This window comes from Eleutherodactylus coqui, chromosome 10 (assembly GCF_035609145.1).
Source record: "Eleutherodactylus coqui strain aEleCoq1 chromosome 10, aEleCoq1.hap1, whole genome shotgun sequence".
NCBI classification, from domain to species: Eukaryota; Metazoa; Chordata; class Amphibia; order Anura; family Eleutherodactylidae; genus Eleutherodactylus; species Eleutherodactylus coqui.
The window spans coordinates 52,130,621-52,146,967 of record NC_089846.1 but is presented as its reverse complement, the minus strand read 5'-3'; the positions used below and the strand labels follow the sequence as shown (position 1 = coordinate 52,146,967).

Here is a 16,347-nt window from a genome sequence, read left to right as displayed (position 1 = left end):
ACCATGTAAGACATGATGAAAGGAGTGAAGCACTTAGAATTAAGCCATCTACAAGGTTTAGGCATTACAGTATGTTCTCCTAAGGTGTTAAATCTAGCAGTCTGTCACATTTTACACAGTCTTTATCCTGCCTAAATAGATGTAATTGAAACTAGCCAGATGGAGAACCAATCTACCTATTAAGACATTTCCCAGGTAAATGCTTGCTTTCTTCTATGGTTTATGGGAAGTCACATCAAAAATAAGTTTTACTAAACCATATGTAGAAAGTGAGTTGTGCCCCCTCCAAGCATAGCACCTCCATGGGGCTAATAATACATGCTAAATCTGACAAATGCACATTGAGATAAGGCTGAGAGTGTGGAAAAGCTTACGATTTTATGTTCTGACGAAATACTTTATAGTGATTCCGGATTATAAAAGAACCATTAAGAGTAAAGGTCCTTTGATTCTGGCAGGTATTCAAGTTTTTTTTGGAAGTGAATCGCCACACATTCATCAGTAGTTGCACCTGCGGTTCAGGGTGATGCTACCGACAAAAGAGGATTTCTGGTGCTGCGTAAAAAAGATGGGTTTTAAACTTGCAGTACGTGAATTTATGCAGGGGATTTAACGGCATATTATACCCTTCCAAATAATGGTGTGAAACCTGCGTCAAAATTCACATATTACACATTACGCCCTATGCGGATGTACCCTTGGACCATCATCATACAATAGAAGTCTCTGACAGAAATTTGTATCTATACGGGGCTTAGCCTAAGAGGATAGAGGCTCCTTTTGTTTCCCTTAGAGCATCGCATGTGATGAGACTGTGAGCTGACATTTTGGTTATTATGTCAGCCAGGGGCCTTGTGAAGACCCCCATGCACACCATGGATTTTTACCTGTGGTAGGGCTTAATGGAATGCCACTAAATCTATAATATCCTGCAATACTGAAGTATTGCAGTTTATTGTGTATGCACTTCAATGATCATCAGTTCAAGTCCCTTATGGAGATTTAAAACAGGAAAAAGCTTAACAAAACATTTAACCTCTTAATGACCACCGCATAGTGTTTTTACGTCCTAGCTTGCTGGGCCTTAATCCTCAGGGATGTAAAAACATGCTCCCTGCGGAGATTAAAACCCTGCAAGCTGCGGACGTGATAGCTCCATGCGGCCGGCTCCCGGAGGTAGCCAACAACCTTGAGCAGACATCCTGGGCCGCGGGACCTGACCCCCCCCCCTCCCCTTCCTTCCCTGGTCACATGATCAGGGCAGCTGAAAGTACTCACCTCCATCCTCCACGATGTCCTGCAGCGGTTTGGCCTCCTGGTCCTGAGGGCACCTTCTGCGCATGCGCGCCAGACGTCATACATCAAAGAGAAAAGAACTCCAGGCAGCATCACACTGGTGCAGTTTAAAACTCCACCATGAGGTAGAGAATCTTTACTGCACTCAACTATTGCATAGCAGCAACGTTTTGACCCACACTATAGACGGGTCTTTGTCAAGCATTGAATTCAATGAATGGCTGAGCACTGCGACCAATCACAGGCAGCGCTCAGCTGTCATTCAATGAATGGCTGAACCACCCCCCCTCCCCCTCCGTGATTTGCTGAGCGCTCAGCCAATCAGATACAGCCCTTTCAGCAACCCCCGCCTGCTGAAAGAGCTTCAGAGCAGTTTAGGAGGACCAAGCGGCTAGATGCGCCTGAGCCCTATGGCGGCGGACAGGTGAGTGAGTATGTATGAATGTAATGTATATATATATATATATATATATATATATATATATATATATATATTTATTTATTTTTTTACACAGGCTAAGGATGATTTTCAGGGGAGGGCTTATATTTAAAGCCCTTTCCCAAAAATCACTACAGGTTTGCCAGCAGCCCACTGCTTTCAATCAGGCCGCCAGCAGCAGCAGTGGCCCTATTGAAATGAATGTGAGAACATCGCGATCCTTTGCCACAGCTGTGGCAAGGGATTCTTTACTCCCTGCAGGAAGTGCCATTAACACTGAACACTGTAACAGCCGTGACAGGGGATTCTTTACTCCCCACGGAGTAAAGAATATATTTACTTTACCATGCATGCCATAAAAGCAGAGCCCGCTAAAAATGGCAAAATTGTATTTATTTTCCCATTTCACACGACCAAAAAAATACCACCTATCTAGTAAGTAAAAAATATGGTTTAACCTAAATACCCGATTTATACAATAGATCATTTTCTGATTACACAATCCCATTAAGGAAAATTGCATTGGCCTGGCACACAGTGGTATGATATTTATATTCGCGTGTTATTCACACCATACACACCCAATAGCACAAGACATTATCTTATTTCCAATCCAACATATTCGTAAATCATTTTAATCAACAATCTCATTTCAAGTACACAATCCTACATTTCTGTCAACGCTTAGGTGGAAAGGAATCAAAAAGAACACCAAATTAGCATTATCTTCTCCAATCATAGCAAAGGAAACCTCCGAAGGGCCAGCTGGGAAAAGATGCTCCTATTGGGACCACCAGGCTACTGCAGAGTCTACAGACCCTTGGCTGGATGCCGATATAACTAGACCTGAGAGATCTCCTGAAATTGAGAAAATCTGCCAACTTCAGGAAAGAGGGCCATGGAAACAGGTGACACTATGGAATGAGGAGAAAAGGGTTACATAATACATTTGGAAATGTAACACTCACTGGAAATTGCGCTTACATAAGCAAGTTAATGCTAGGGGCACCGGGTAATTCTATATCACAAGGAAAACTATTTTGTATTTACTGACTAAACATTAGACTGGCCAAAAACTAATTACGAGAGTTAATTTTCAATTAGTTACATATGTAATGATCTTTGCGGGAAACTGTGTACGATAAAAAGGGATAATTGCCACTGTAAGCAAATTAGAAAAAGCAATTTCAAAAAGTCATAATCGAAAATAGAACTGAGAAATAGACATGAACTACATTTCAGAATAAAACATTAGGCTACCTGCACACGCAGGACATTTTCCATAGTGAATTTTGGGGCAGATTTCACCCACTTCTTTTAAGAGGTGGAACCTGCACTGAAAATCCGCACCATAAATTGCCATGCTGAGGATTTAAAATCTGCACCGTGTCAATTCAGCTGCAGATTTTGCATGGATTTCTTCTTAAATCTCATCCACATCGCTTGTACGCCCCATGTGAATATACCCTAAAAGGAGTTTTCCTAGACTTGATCAAAATGTGTCCATGGGCATGAAATGGTCTAAAATAAAAATCTAAGCATTACTCGCTCATTGAATGCCCCCCTGGTCCTGCACCATTGTCCCTGTCCCCAAAGTTTCAGTGAAAATCATGTGGCATTCATCATTCAGGTGACCGCTGCAGCCAATCACTGACCTAATCAGTCATGTGGCATTCATGCACACATGGCCACTTTCAAGGCATGTGTAAGCTGTAGGAACTTCCAAGATTGGAGCATGGGGAATGGGGTGGCTGCACTGAACCAGGGGGTGCTGGCGAGTAATACTTTTTTTTTTCTTCTTTAACCCCTTAAAGGGGTTGTCCCGCGCCGAAACGGGTTTTTTTTTTTTTCAACCCCCAACCCCCCCCCCCCCCCCCCCCGTTCGGCGCGAGACAACCCCGATGCAGGGACTGAAAAAAAGAACAGCACAGCGCTTACCTGAATCCCGGCGCTCCGGTGACTTCTATACTTACCGGTGAAGATGGCCGCCGGGATCCTCTACCTCCGTGGACCGCAGCTCTTCTGTGCGGTCCATTGCCGATTCCAGCCTCCTGATTGGCTGGAATCGGCACGTGACGGGGCGGAGCTACACAGAGCCCCATAGAGAACAGGAGAAGACCTGGACTGCGCAAGCGCGTCTAATTTGGCCATTAGGCCATTTTAGACGGCGAAAATTAGACGGCAACCATGGAGACGAGGACGCCAGCAGCGGAGCAGGTAAGTGAAAAACTTTTTATAACTTCTGTATGGCTCATAATTAATGCACGATGTATATTACAAAGTGCATTAATATGGCCATACAGAAGTGTATAGACCCACTTGCTGCCGCGGGACAACCCCTTTAAGGACATGGCCTATTTTGGGATTAAGGACGCAACTATTTTTGGCGGATTTTAATCTCCATTTTTCAAAAGCCATAACTTTTTTATTTTTCCGTCGACGTGAGCGTATAAGGGCTTGTTTTTTGCGTGGCAAACTATAGTTTTTATCGGTGCCATTTTTGGGTACATAGACTATATTGTAAAACTTTTATTATTTTTTTTATGATCGCAGGCCGAGCAAACGAATCAATTCTGCCATAGATTTTTGCGGGTTTTTTTTTACACCATTAATCATGCAACATAAATCACACAATACATTTTTTTCTGTGGGTCGGTACGATTACAACTATACCAAACTTCTTATATTTTTTTCTTCGTTTTTTTTCAGTTGTCTGCAATAACAACTTTTTTTGGAAATCTTTTTTTTTTTTCTAAAATCGCTGCATTCAATGCACCCCGCTGTTGCAGCCGGAGGCCAGCTATCAGTGACAGCCGGCTCCCGCTTCCGGATAGCGCAAGATCGCTTCTGATCTAGCGCTATCCACATGACGTAAGGATACGTCCAGTTGCGGGAAGTACCCTGCTGCCAGGACGTACCCTTACGTCATATGGAGGGAAGAGGTTAAAGACACCAATCCTGCCCTTATAGACTTTACACCAAGTTATGGAAAATACCTTTAAAGAGACTCCATTAGTTACTTTTAGCCCTGTAAGCTAAGCTTATGGGCTGAAAGTAGCTGACCTGCTGAGACCGGGGGGATGTAGGCTTTATACTCCCCTTCCCCATCCAAGTCGCTGCTAAATGCATTGAGCGGCACTGCTAAGTAGTCCGCCCCTTCTAATCTTATAAAGGGCGGATTATTTAGCAGCCCTGCTCAATACATTGAGCACAGTCTTTCAGCGCTCAAATCACTTACATCCCCGGTCTCAGCTGGTCACCTACATTCAGCCCATAAGCTTAGCTTATAGGGCTAAACGTAGGTGACAGAATCTCTTTAGCTACAGTCTTGCCTTATTCTTTTAACTTTACAACCTTGTAGCTTACCAGACACTAATACATAGCATCCCCGAGCACGGAGTAGTCTAGGGAAAAAGTACATATATGCAAGATACTTTCAGAACAAATACTCTATAGCACTTGGAAAATATAGCCAATTAATAAATACTATAAACGTTAGCCCATTGGGATTTAATTCCAGCTGATAATAAAAATACGCTGTGGGATTAAAGTTCCTACAATCTAGCAAGGGCAGGTTTTTACCACTTCTCCTGTACGGGCTACAGAGTGCTCAGTAATCGCTGTGTAGAGAATGCAGGAAGCGGCAGCGCCATTACCAGCAGGGACCCCGCTATCATGTGATTGGCAGTGACCCCCAGCATGTCAGAGTTGCAGGGTCTTAGCAGTCCCCTGACCAGCTCTGACAATGATTAATTTCACACGAGAAGGATGCTTTGCCCTGTAACTGGGGCTCCTATGGATGCTCCAGTTACAGTGGAAAGGTGTGAAAAAACAACAGTGTGAATGGCCCCTGAGGTTTTATGACATTAAGGGGGACACAGATGTTTAAAAAAAAAGTTACAAAAATAAGTTTAAAAATTTACAGAATAAAATAGAAATATATACTAAAAATAGAAAACGGCCCACCGCCATATCACCCGCTAATCGGAAAAGCACCGATACAAGCACCGAATCCCTGTTTTACTCCAAGGATACAGGAAGAGGAGACAGGAAGGAGGGGGGGGGGGCACAGAAACCTCAGGTGTGAAAGCAGAGAAATGAAGGTGTAGAAAATCCCTGCTCTACTTGGTGTAGATCCCGAATATAAAGCTAGAACTAACAACTTACTTCAAGGAGAAGACCATAGGGCCAAGCGGGTCTCCATCAAATCCAAGTTCACATATAGAGTCGCCAATGGGAGGTCGTAGTGGAATCAGGATACTTTAGTCCATAGAACAATACAGCAAATGTAAACAACGGAAGGTGAATAGAAGTACAACTCAATAGTTATACTGTAAGAGCCAATGGTTGTGCAATAAGTACAACGCGTTTCGGAGGTTGTGGGTAGCATCCTTTATCAAGCACAATATTAAGCCTCTAGTACTGGGTGCAAATTTATTTGAAAAGGTAAAAAGAGTGTATGTATGATGCAGTGCACGCCGATTGGCTTGCCATCACCGGAGGAAGATGGCCACATACTTGTGGCCACGTTACCTGGCCAGAAGAAAATATTTGGTCACAGGTATCTAGTCGCGACCAGCCGAAAAAAATCAGGTGGCTAAAACCACCACATAGGTAAAATTGCTATCTGGTCCTTAAGCGGTTTAAAGGGATCCTGTCACCTGACTAAAGCACCATACACTTTAGGCAGGTGACAGGATCCCTTTAAATGCTTGAATACACATGTAATGCATGCTGCCAAACTAAAGTGAGACTTCTGATGACACGAGTCACAAGCGTATTGTTCCGGCAATATGTCCCCATGTTACTTGGTTCAGCCGTCTCAAACTCAGCATGCTCTCAATCTCCGTTTTATAGGAAAGGAAACTGACTTATGGTTTTCCAAATCGAATATATGAGATTAAATGAAGTAGAAAATACTTTCATACTGAACATGAATATTAACTACAGACTAAGAAGAAAAAGAAAATGCACACACTTTTACCAGATTGTCTGTAATAGATACTTGATGTTCCCTTCTTTGGAAAGATGAAGGCCATGTGCTTTCAATCTTCCCCAACAACATTTTAAGCAGAAGCAGTGTTATCAGAAGTTTTGCCAAATTTTTTTGTAGCAAACACACCTTTAACAAACAAGATCTGTCCTAGTGCCATACCGAGTAATAAATAATCATTGATTTACAAATTCCAGTTTTAATAAATTCTTTTGGGGTAAATCACTGTCAGAGAAACTTTGCAGAACAATGCTAGAATTTCAGAAGAATCACGTAGTACAGTTACTGCATCAGATGTCATTAATAGGAAATGTATGGCTTCAATCCAATTTGATCGCATCACTAGCTGAACTACCAGGAATGGTCTAATAGTAGGAACAGGCCCAGCATTAGAAGACAGTCAATACTATGACACCAGTGTTTCTAATGGCCAGTGTTTAAAGCCTGGGTTATCTAATTCAATAGGGGATCTAAGAGCGCTTTCACACCTGTGTTGGGGATTCCGGTTTCCTGCTTGGGGCAGCAGAAAAGGTGAATCCCCGTAGCCAAACAGCACCGGACGGACTCCATTGACTAGAATTGGGTCTGCCCGCTTTCCGCACAGCGCTTTTTCTTCCAGCATTTTCAGCCGGATCTGCAAAGGAACCCCTGCTGGAGTTTCCAATGCAGATGTGGAACGGGCCTTATTAGGACATTTTTAGGTCTTTACCTTGTATATGCAAGATAAGAGAATTATTGCAAAGTGCATTGCTAGAGCCTGCAACATCTGTAAGATGGACATTCACCAAGCGTTCTCCCCACTAACAGCAGATCATAAGGGAACTCAGCAATAGAGCCCCAGAGATCAGCTACTTAACAAAGGTCGTAAGGAAGCAACGGGAGTATTCTCTGGGATAACACCTGGAAATGCTAAAAAAATATGGATTCCGTTCTGTTCGTATCTCGTAATACAATAATGAGAGTGTTCCACACATTCCTCAATATTCTATAAACATCCTGGGCGCCATGATGCCAGAAGTTCAGAATGGGGACGCGGTGGCCTCTGACTGGTAGGCAGTGGTCACCTGACTTCCACTGTCAAAACAGACCCCGAGAATCGCAGGGGGCTTAGGACAGGTAGGTACTGTTTGTTTTAAGTCATTAGACTTACATCAAAAAGCAAATTTGTAAGCAGACAACCCCTTTACACCACAGGTTTGGTCACCATAACTAGAGGAATGCTCTGTTTAATGTGTATGATGATCTGAGTGATCTGTACAAGTCCATAAGTATTTACAACTAGGGTTCTATGGTTCCAGTTCAACCTGACTATCTATTGTGACCATCAGCATTGCCCCAGCTGTAGAGGGATGATCAGTATCCAGTCGTTGTCCTACACAATACCCCCAACTTCATGGGCAAGCATGACCACCAGCAGCTGCCCTAATACATCATGAACGTCAATGCTGATGCCCAGCAGCACTACAGTAAGAGTCACTGACACCACAGCACTAAAACTACATTCACCCTTTAAATTTCCTGACGCTCCAGTGCTGTGGTGCCAGGAAATTTAACCTTTTGCAATCCAATTTTGGATTCAGGGTTTCCTAGGTGGCTTTATCTTTCTGCCATTATACAATGGCGCTGTCTGCTGACTAGAGTCAGTACTGCGGTATGGGACATGCTGGAGAGGCCCGCATCAACAGAGCAGCCAGTAATATACAGTAAGAATACCTTGCTGGACGTCTTCCAACATCGGACCTGTACAGCCTTCAATCAGAATGTCTTCAGACGTCAGACAGTGGATTGGAAAGGGTTAAAAGGTGAATATAGTTTTAGTCCTCATTTTATCTGCTGTCTGGAGAGGGTTCTTTTTTTTATATATACTTGGACCACCCCTTTAATTGTGGATTCCGAAAAGGTTTCTATTCCAGTACATGAAATTCTAAGTACTAGTGCATTACTTGTTTTTAGCCTTTTCTCTCTTTTGAAAAAAATTAATAAATAAAAATGGTAGGGGTTACCAGAAATACAAATTATTTTCCAGAAGTTCCCCAATGCTAAAAAGTTGCAGACAACACAACTCTGCTTGCAGAAACAGAAGCAGGCCTGAGGCAGCTGATATGGAAGATTAAAACTGAAAGTGAAAAAATGGGGCCCTACCTGAATTTAAAGAAGTCTAAAATTATGACAACTGCAAAAAAAGGCCAAATTCAAATCAAAACGGACAACGAGGCCGTAGAATGCGTGCGAGACTTCATTTTCCTTGGCTCAAAAATTGACCAGGCTGGAGAATCTATGCCAGAGATAAAACGTAGGATAGCATTGGGACGAAGCACAATGCTGAACATGGACAAAATCTGGAAAAGTAGCGATATCGGTATAGCAACTAAACGCAGGATAGTGCAAACCACCGATTTCCCCAAAGCCATGTACGGATGTGAAAGGTGGACTGCGAAAAAAGCTGATAGGAGAATTGATGCGTTTGAGCTGTGCTGCTGGCAAAAGCTGCTGCGTATACTCTGGACTGCGAGAATAACAAACAGAGAAGTCCTGAATCATATAAGACCCGATATATCACTGGAAGGCAAGATGGCCGGACTCAAACTCACGGATTTTGGCCATGTAATGCGAGCAGAGTCGCTAGAAAAATCTATAATGCTTGGACAGATCAGTGGCAAAAGAAGACCCAAAGGACACGATGGCTGATACTGGCATGGATATCACACAACTGAAAGAAGCAGTGCAAAACCGAAAAACATGGAGGGAGGGAGCCTTTAGGCTCACCGAGGGTCGTGAACGACTAAACGGCTAACAACAACAACAACCCTAGAAGGTTTCCTACAGGTGAATTTATGTTCAATTTATAATGAATGGATATGACTTGCAGTTCTTGTACTATGCAAGATTGCTGGGCATAGGAATGTTAAGTGACCCCATCAGATGTTTTTTCTAAGTTTTACGCCCCTTTGTTTTAGGTATGGGACCTTAAGGCTAGTTTAATACCTTGTCCAACAGCAAAGCTAAAGTAGCACTGATGGCTGCCTGCAACTTTGCCAGTATTGAAAAGCTGAGATCAGAGCACAAATCATGGAAATGCCAAGCTGTTCCTGCGTCTCGTTGATGCCGCCGTGTTGCTATCTTGCCCTAATCTTGTAACGGAACAATGCTAAACATCTAGGAGTCGCCATTCAGCATATGGTTCTGGGACTTCAGCAAAGAACAGCACACTTTCCAGGTCTCCTTTAATCACATCCCATAGGATGAACATACCTTACAGCAAGTACTTCGCCAACACAGATGTATTTTGCAAACATGTCAAAAATAGGAGTCCAATTAAAAACATACATAAGATTTAAGTCATCCTTATCCAAGAGGCATTTTCTCCAAGCATCATTTGCCTGGTTCTAGTTTTCCCATTGTAATCAACAACATTCCATCCAGAAGTGCCGACTACCATCCTGCAAAGTAGGAGACGAAATGGAAAATGACACAATCTTACCTGAAGTATTCTTATATTACTCATATCCCCTTCCACTTTCTTTTTATCCTTTAAAGATACAGTATGAAGCCCTGGAGTAAAAGCAACACTTACTCTCAGAGCCTTCGCTGCCTTTGTTCCGCCGCGTTCTTCGTAAGAGCCTGATGCCTTCTTCCAGATGCGATCTGTCTTCACTATTCAAACTATTTAATAGGGCCATCTGCGAGAAAATGCAAAAGACAAACATGTGACACAAAATATTTGCAGATCGCATTTCAGCACGTTCCAATGAAAAATGGATTTGTTCCTATCCTCGTCTTGGGACGTTTACGCCGCTTATCAAATATATCTCTCGATTAAAAAAAAAAAATTTGAAGTGCCGTTTATCACGCCATACAAGCTCCTACTGTAAAAAAAAGCAGCATTGCATCAAATTATACTTCAACGGTTAAGAAATATTAATTCACAACTATTTAACCCCTTCCCGCTCCATGACGTACCGGTACGTCATGGGAGGCGAGTACTTCGCGCAAAATGACATACCGGTACGTCATCGGGATAGCGCGAGATCATGACTGATCTTGCGCTATCCCGCAGCGGGAGCCGGCTGTCAGTCACAGCCGGCATCCCGCTGCAACAGTGGGGGGGCATCGGAGATGCGCCCCCCGCTGTTAACCCCTTCCCTGCCGCGATCTAAGTAGATCGCGCAGGGAAAGAGTTCACAGAGGGAGCGCGCTCCCTCTGTGTCTCTGGCCGGCTCTCGCGCCCGGCCTGTCACCATGGCAACAGGACGCCAGACACTGGCGTCCTGTATTGCCTATGCCTATGATCGCTGTATAAGCGATAAGGCATGGCAGAGCAGTAGCTCTGCCATGCCTTATGACAACGATCATAGGCATAGTGCTGCAAGTCCCTCAGAGGGACTCAAATAGAGTAAAAAAAAAGAAAATAAAAATGTCAAAAAAAAAAATGTAAAAGAAATGTCAGAAAACCCTTTTTAATGCTTTTTCTAATATTAGCATAAAAAAGGTAAAAAAAAAAATTAAAACCCCCCCATATTGGGTATTGACGCGTCCGCACCGACGTGTACAAAAAGTTGAACATGCTTTTTATTTTGTACGACAAAAAGCGTAAAAAAACCCGTTAAAAAACAGAGGCAAAATGCTAATTTTTAGCATTTTGCCTCACAAAAAATGCAATAAAAGTGATCAAAAAAGCCGTACATTCCCCAAAACGGTACCAATAAAAACTACAGCTCGTCTCACAAAAGATAAGTCCTTATAGAGCTCCGTACATAGAAAAATAAAAAAGTTACAGGACTTGGAATGCAGCTATAGAGAGAAAAAAAAAAGATTTCCAAAAAAAAAAGGCTTTTTATTGCAAAAAAGTGTAAAAACCTAAAAAAAATATAAGAATTTTGGTATCGTTGTAACCGTACCGACCCGCAGAAAAAAATTTGTGTGTCATTTATGCTGCATGATTAACGCTGTAAAAAAAAAAAAAATCTGTCAGAATTGATGTGTTTTCTCTCCCTGTTATCATAAAAAAAAAAAAAAAGTTTTACGATATTGTCTATGTACCCAAAAGTGGCACCGATAAAAACTGCAGCTCGCCACGCAAAAAACAAGCCCTTATACGGCTGCGTCGACGGAAAAATAAAAAAGTTATGGCTTTTGAAAAATGGAAATGGAAATATACCAAAAATCGCTTGGTCCTCAACGCCAAAATAGGCCGTGTCATTAAGGGGTTAAGCAGATTCTGGGCTCAACCTGAGAAAAGATACAGAAGAATTGGGTCTCCTTTTACCTAAGGAGCACCCTATAGCAAATGGCGACCCCTGGTGGCAACTCCTGCAAGGAACCAGCAAAAGTTTTATTGCTTCAGAGAAGCTCCCATGTACGCGTCAGCTGCGCTTTAATTATCTTGCAGATCAGAGGGTTTCTGTATTATTTACAGCACTTATTAGAAGAGTATGAAAGCTTCTGTGAAACACTCCCACTTTTTTTTTTTTTAATAAAATGTCATTAAGTACCCGTTAGTTACTAAGAAAGTTAAACAGGTACTTCTAAAAATGTCAACGCTTGCGAGAGTGCCAAGAAATGAGTGGAAATCTGCATTCTTACATCGAGCTGAATATGAGCGGTCCCTGTCCAAACTTGAATCTGGGAAAGATTGGAAGCAGCTTGTTGTTTCAGGTACCTATGCAGTATGTGTACTGTAATGTAAATGCCATGGGCAAGGCTGAACCCGGAAATCATTACAAGCAATCAGTAAATAAGATTTTACCATCATTTTAAAGGATTACAGCAACATTAAAGAACATTCTTGGGCGCTGTAGGTGGATTGCAAGGATATGTACCTATATTTATTGTATGCATTAATGAAAGCTGGTCTGCCCCTCTAGCTCTATGAACCAACGTTAAGGAAAAAGTTCATCAGAGGTGTAGTAATAGGGAACAGCGGGAGCACTTGCCCAGGGCACAGATGTCGTGGGACTCTTTCCTCCTTTTTGCAGTGCAGAAAGGTGTAACAGCCAGAACTTTGCTGCTGTAAGTTCTGCAGAAGAGGGAACCAGGACTGGTCTTAGAGATGTGGGACTGCACAGGGTGCTTCACTCTTCTACTACAAAGGGGGCGCTACCTGCCTTGTGTGTGTTAGGACAGCAGGCAGCATGCTGCAAAGTGTGGACTATTGTTTGTGATGTTGCTGCCAGCACAACTACTGTTCAGTCTCTTCTGCTCTGACTCCCCAAGATGTTGCATTCTTCTGGGGCCGACTGTCATCTAACAGTCCATGGTGGCCTTCTCCCTTCCATTAGTACTTGTGATGTTCTTGTCCTCTGTCACAACTTCAGAGAAGGAGGAAGCAGAGCTCCCCCCTTCTGTGGAGCCGACTCACAGCATTTGGTAGGATAGGGGGGGAATCTGCCCCGTGTTCCCCTTCAGCTGCATCAGGCTTGGTGTGGATCCCTGCACTGGACAGAGGTGACAGCAAGATGCGTAACAGCTCCTACTGCCTGAATGACCTATTGCCATCTATCTGCAGCAGAGTATACGAGTGCAATGTATACGATGATGGAAGTCATTTGTATGCTTAGTTTATATATATACTATCTAGCTCTGAGGACAGAGCTGTACAACAGAAATTAATTGGAGGCCTGGGGCGCACATGTGGGTGCACCTTAATTGTATATTATTTATATGTGCAGTTGGCCACTTTATAACCAATATTAAAAATATGTATGAAACCTGTTCATTTTCCACTTCCTGAAGTAGTGTTTCTTGATGCAGTGTCCCATTCTGCTATATTACTAAAGCTATGTAGATGCCTGGCCATATATTTAGGCCGCTTTCACAAGAAATTCTGTTTTCCTGCTTCGTTTAGGGAGCAGGAAAGGGGAATGCTCTGGCCAAACGGATCCATCTAATGACAGAACCAAACAGCCCCGAAAGGACCCCATTGACTAGAATTCCAGCTGCCTGGAAGAAAAAAGATGCTGAATGATGCGCCATTTCTTCCAATATTGTGTTGGATCTACAATGGAACCTCAGAACGAAAGGTCCAACGCGGATGTGTAGGCAGCCATAAATTAGGTATTAAAAGTCTCTCTTCAAAAAAAACAAAGTCCCTTCTTCCTTCAGAAATATTAAATAATATAGGTTTGTTTTTTTCTGATTTATCAGTACACATGCCTGAGAATCTGTCGTCACGGACGTCCGCAGTGCGATTTTTTCGAAAGGCTGCCTGTACGCAACGTATGATATGCAGAGAAAGAGAGCATGCTACAATGTATTTCTCCTGTGTATGGATACACAGTGCCCACACACAGATGTGCATGGAACAATGAAAGTTAATGGACTTAAATTCACAACATCACCCATTGCAATGATGGAGTGCATTAAAAACGTAATTGAATGCGTTTGAAAACACTGTTCGATAACGCTGCGTTTTACAAACACCCGTGTGAGAGTGCCTCAAGACTTTGTGTAGTGTGGCTTGTGTGTATACAGTCAAAATAAACTTAAGGCGCAAAATGTGATCATTTACAAACGCATAGCAATATTTTCTATCAGATCTAGCGGCGTGCTTTTCCGTGTAAGACCGTAGCTACATATGTCTTCTTACAACACTATTTGCTGGGGGGTAACATACAATAGACAAGAATTGTATAATAGACTTCTCTTCGGTTGACATTGTAATGTATTGCAGAGAATGTGTCACTAGGTCGATGCTTCCTATTCTGTGTATGTGCTACATATTCTCACTGTGGAAAAAGTGGTCAACTAACAGGCGGGCGCAGTAAGCAGTCAGCGCGTGCCAACGGCAAATTTATGACTACTGCACCAGCAAAACGTAAGTGACTCGGCTGGAATTAGGGTCTCTTACTACTTTATGCTGCCTTCACGATAGCACAAATCTGGTGACAGACCCCCTTTAAGTGCAGATGCTATCGTTTTCTGTGATACGTATCACATGGGATATGAATATGCTACACACTTACCACTATTGATACATGGATCGTATTAACAGCTACAGTTTGCTTACTGCCCATACAGATGCAAGAAAACATTTAGACCTTATGCACACGACCGGCATTTCACCACAGCTATTAGGTTCTATTGAACCTAATAGCTCAATGTACATGCTGCGGAATTCCACAGCGTGAAATTACCCGAGGCATGTCCTATTTGCCGCCCACCGCCGGCCGCGACATATGACACTGCCGGCGGGTCATGTGACACCGCCGCTTGCGTTATCTGATGCTGCCAGCGCGTCATGCGCTGTACTGCGCATGCGCGCTGGTGCGTCATGCGGGACATCGCGCAGCGGATCCGGAGGTAAGTATGGGGTCTTTGGGGGGGGGGGTATTTTGCTTGCGGAGCCCATCACAGCCGTGTGCATAAGGCCTTAGTTACCTGGATTTTTACACTGATTACTATAAAATGTGGTCTAATTGTTATACAAGTCACAATTACAGAGAAACACAAACTAGTAAAGTTTCTGTTGATCACATTGATTAAACATCCACAGTGCAGGGTGATAAAGCGAACCTGAGTGTTAAAGGGGATGTCCAGGGTTAGAAAAATATGGCTGCCTGATTGCCAGAAGATCACTTTAGCTCAGCTTCATTTACTTCAATGGAGCCGAGCTGTAATACCAGATATAACCCATGGACAGGAGCGATGCCGTTTCTGAAAGAAGGCCCATTTTACACATAATGATTATCGCTCAAAATCCGTTCAAATGACCGAAAATGAGCGATAAGCGTTACATGTAAATGCGGGCATGAGGCACTTTTCGTTTGAACGATGATTTTAAGGTGAACTTAAAATTCATCCTTCAACTACTGGAGACAAAGTATCTCTCAGACCGCAAGTTATCATCTCCATGGGAGGCGGCAGATAACATTGTAACCTGCCGGCAGTTACGAAAACGACAATGCAGCTATGTAAACAGCCCCTGTAGGCCCTTTTACATGCAAATGAAGATGATAGTGTTAATGGTCATTACGACTTTATGGAAATAGATTGCAAAATCTTTCAATCTTTCAGTCCTTTGAAAGATTATCTTCACATGTAAATGGGCCTTAACACATAGTCTGGCTGGCTGTTTGCAGCAGTATCATACCCATTCACATTGGCTAACGGCTATATGATTCTGCCAGTAAATCATGCTGCTATTTGACGTGGGCGCAGGGGGTCAGCTGAACCAAGTGTTTCCAGTCTAATGAATTATTCAAGTGCTAACCGGCAAAAAGTGTTTCATTAACCCTTTTCAATCCACTGTCTGATGTCTGAAGACATTCTGATTGAAGGCTGTACAGCTCCGATGTCGGAAGACGTCCGGCAGGGTATTCTTACTGTATATTACTGGCTGCTCTGTTGTTGGGGGCCTCTCCAGCATGTCCAATACCGCAGTACTGGCTCTAGCCAGCAGATGGTGCCATTGTAAAATGGCAGAACGAGAAAGCCCCCTAGGAAACCCTGAATCCAATATTGGATTGCAAAGGGTTGAAGGAGATAATAAATGTGGTTTCCACAGGTGCTTTGCTCATTAAGTAAAGACACATAAAGCCTGATTACTGACAGTACTGTTCTTCTTAGGAAAGCTTGTCTCCTTTGAACCCTTCTGCAATACACATAACTTTTAACCGACCTT

The 16,347-nt window shown here is 43.0% G+C and overlaps 1 protein-coding gene across 3 annotated transcripts in view; it reads right to left on the bottom strand.

Moving 5' to 3' along the window:
* The window catches only part of EDA (ectodysplasin A), a 130,653-nt gene that overhangs the window by 60,116 nt on the left and 54,190 nt on the right, over positions 1–16,347 (bottom strand). For all 3 annotated transcript variants that reach the window (XM_066580990.1, XM_066580991.1, XM_066580992.1), the window contains exon 2: positions 10,303–10,408. In XM_066580990.1, the coding sequence (XP_066437087.1) occupies positions 10,303–10,408 (106 nt within the window). The remainder of the gene's footprint in view (positions 1–10,302; positions 10,409–16,347) is intronic.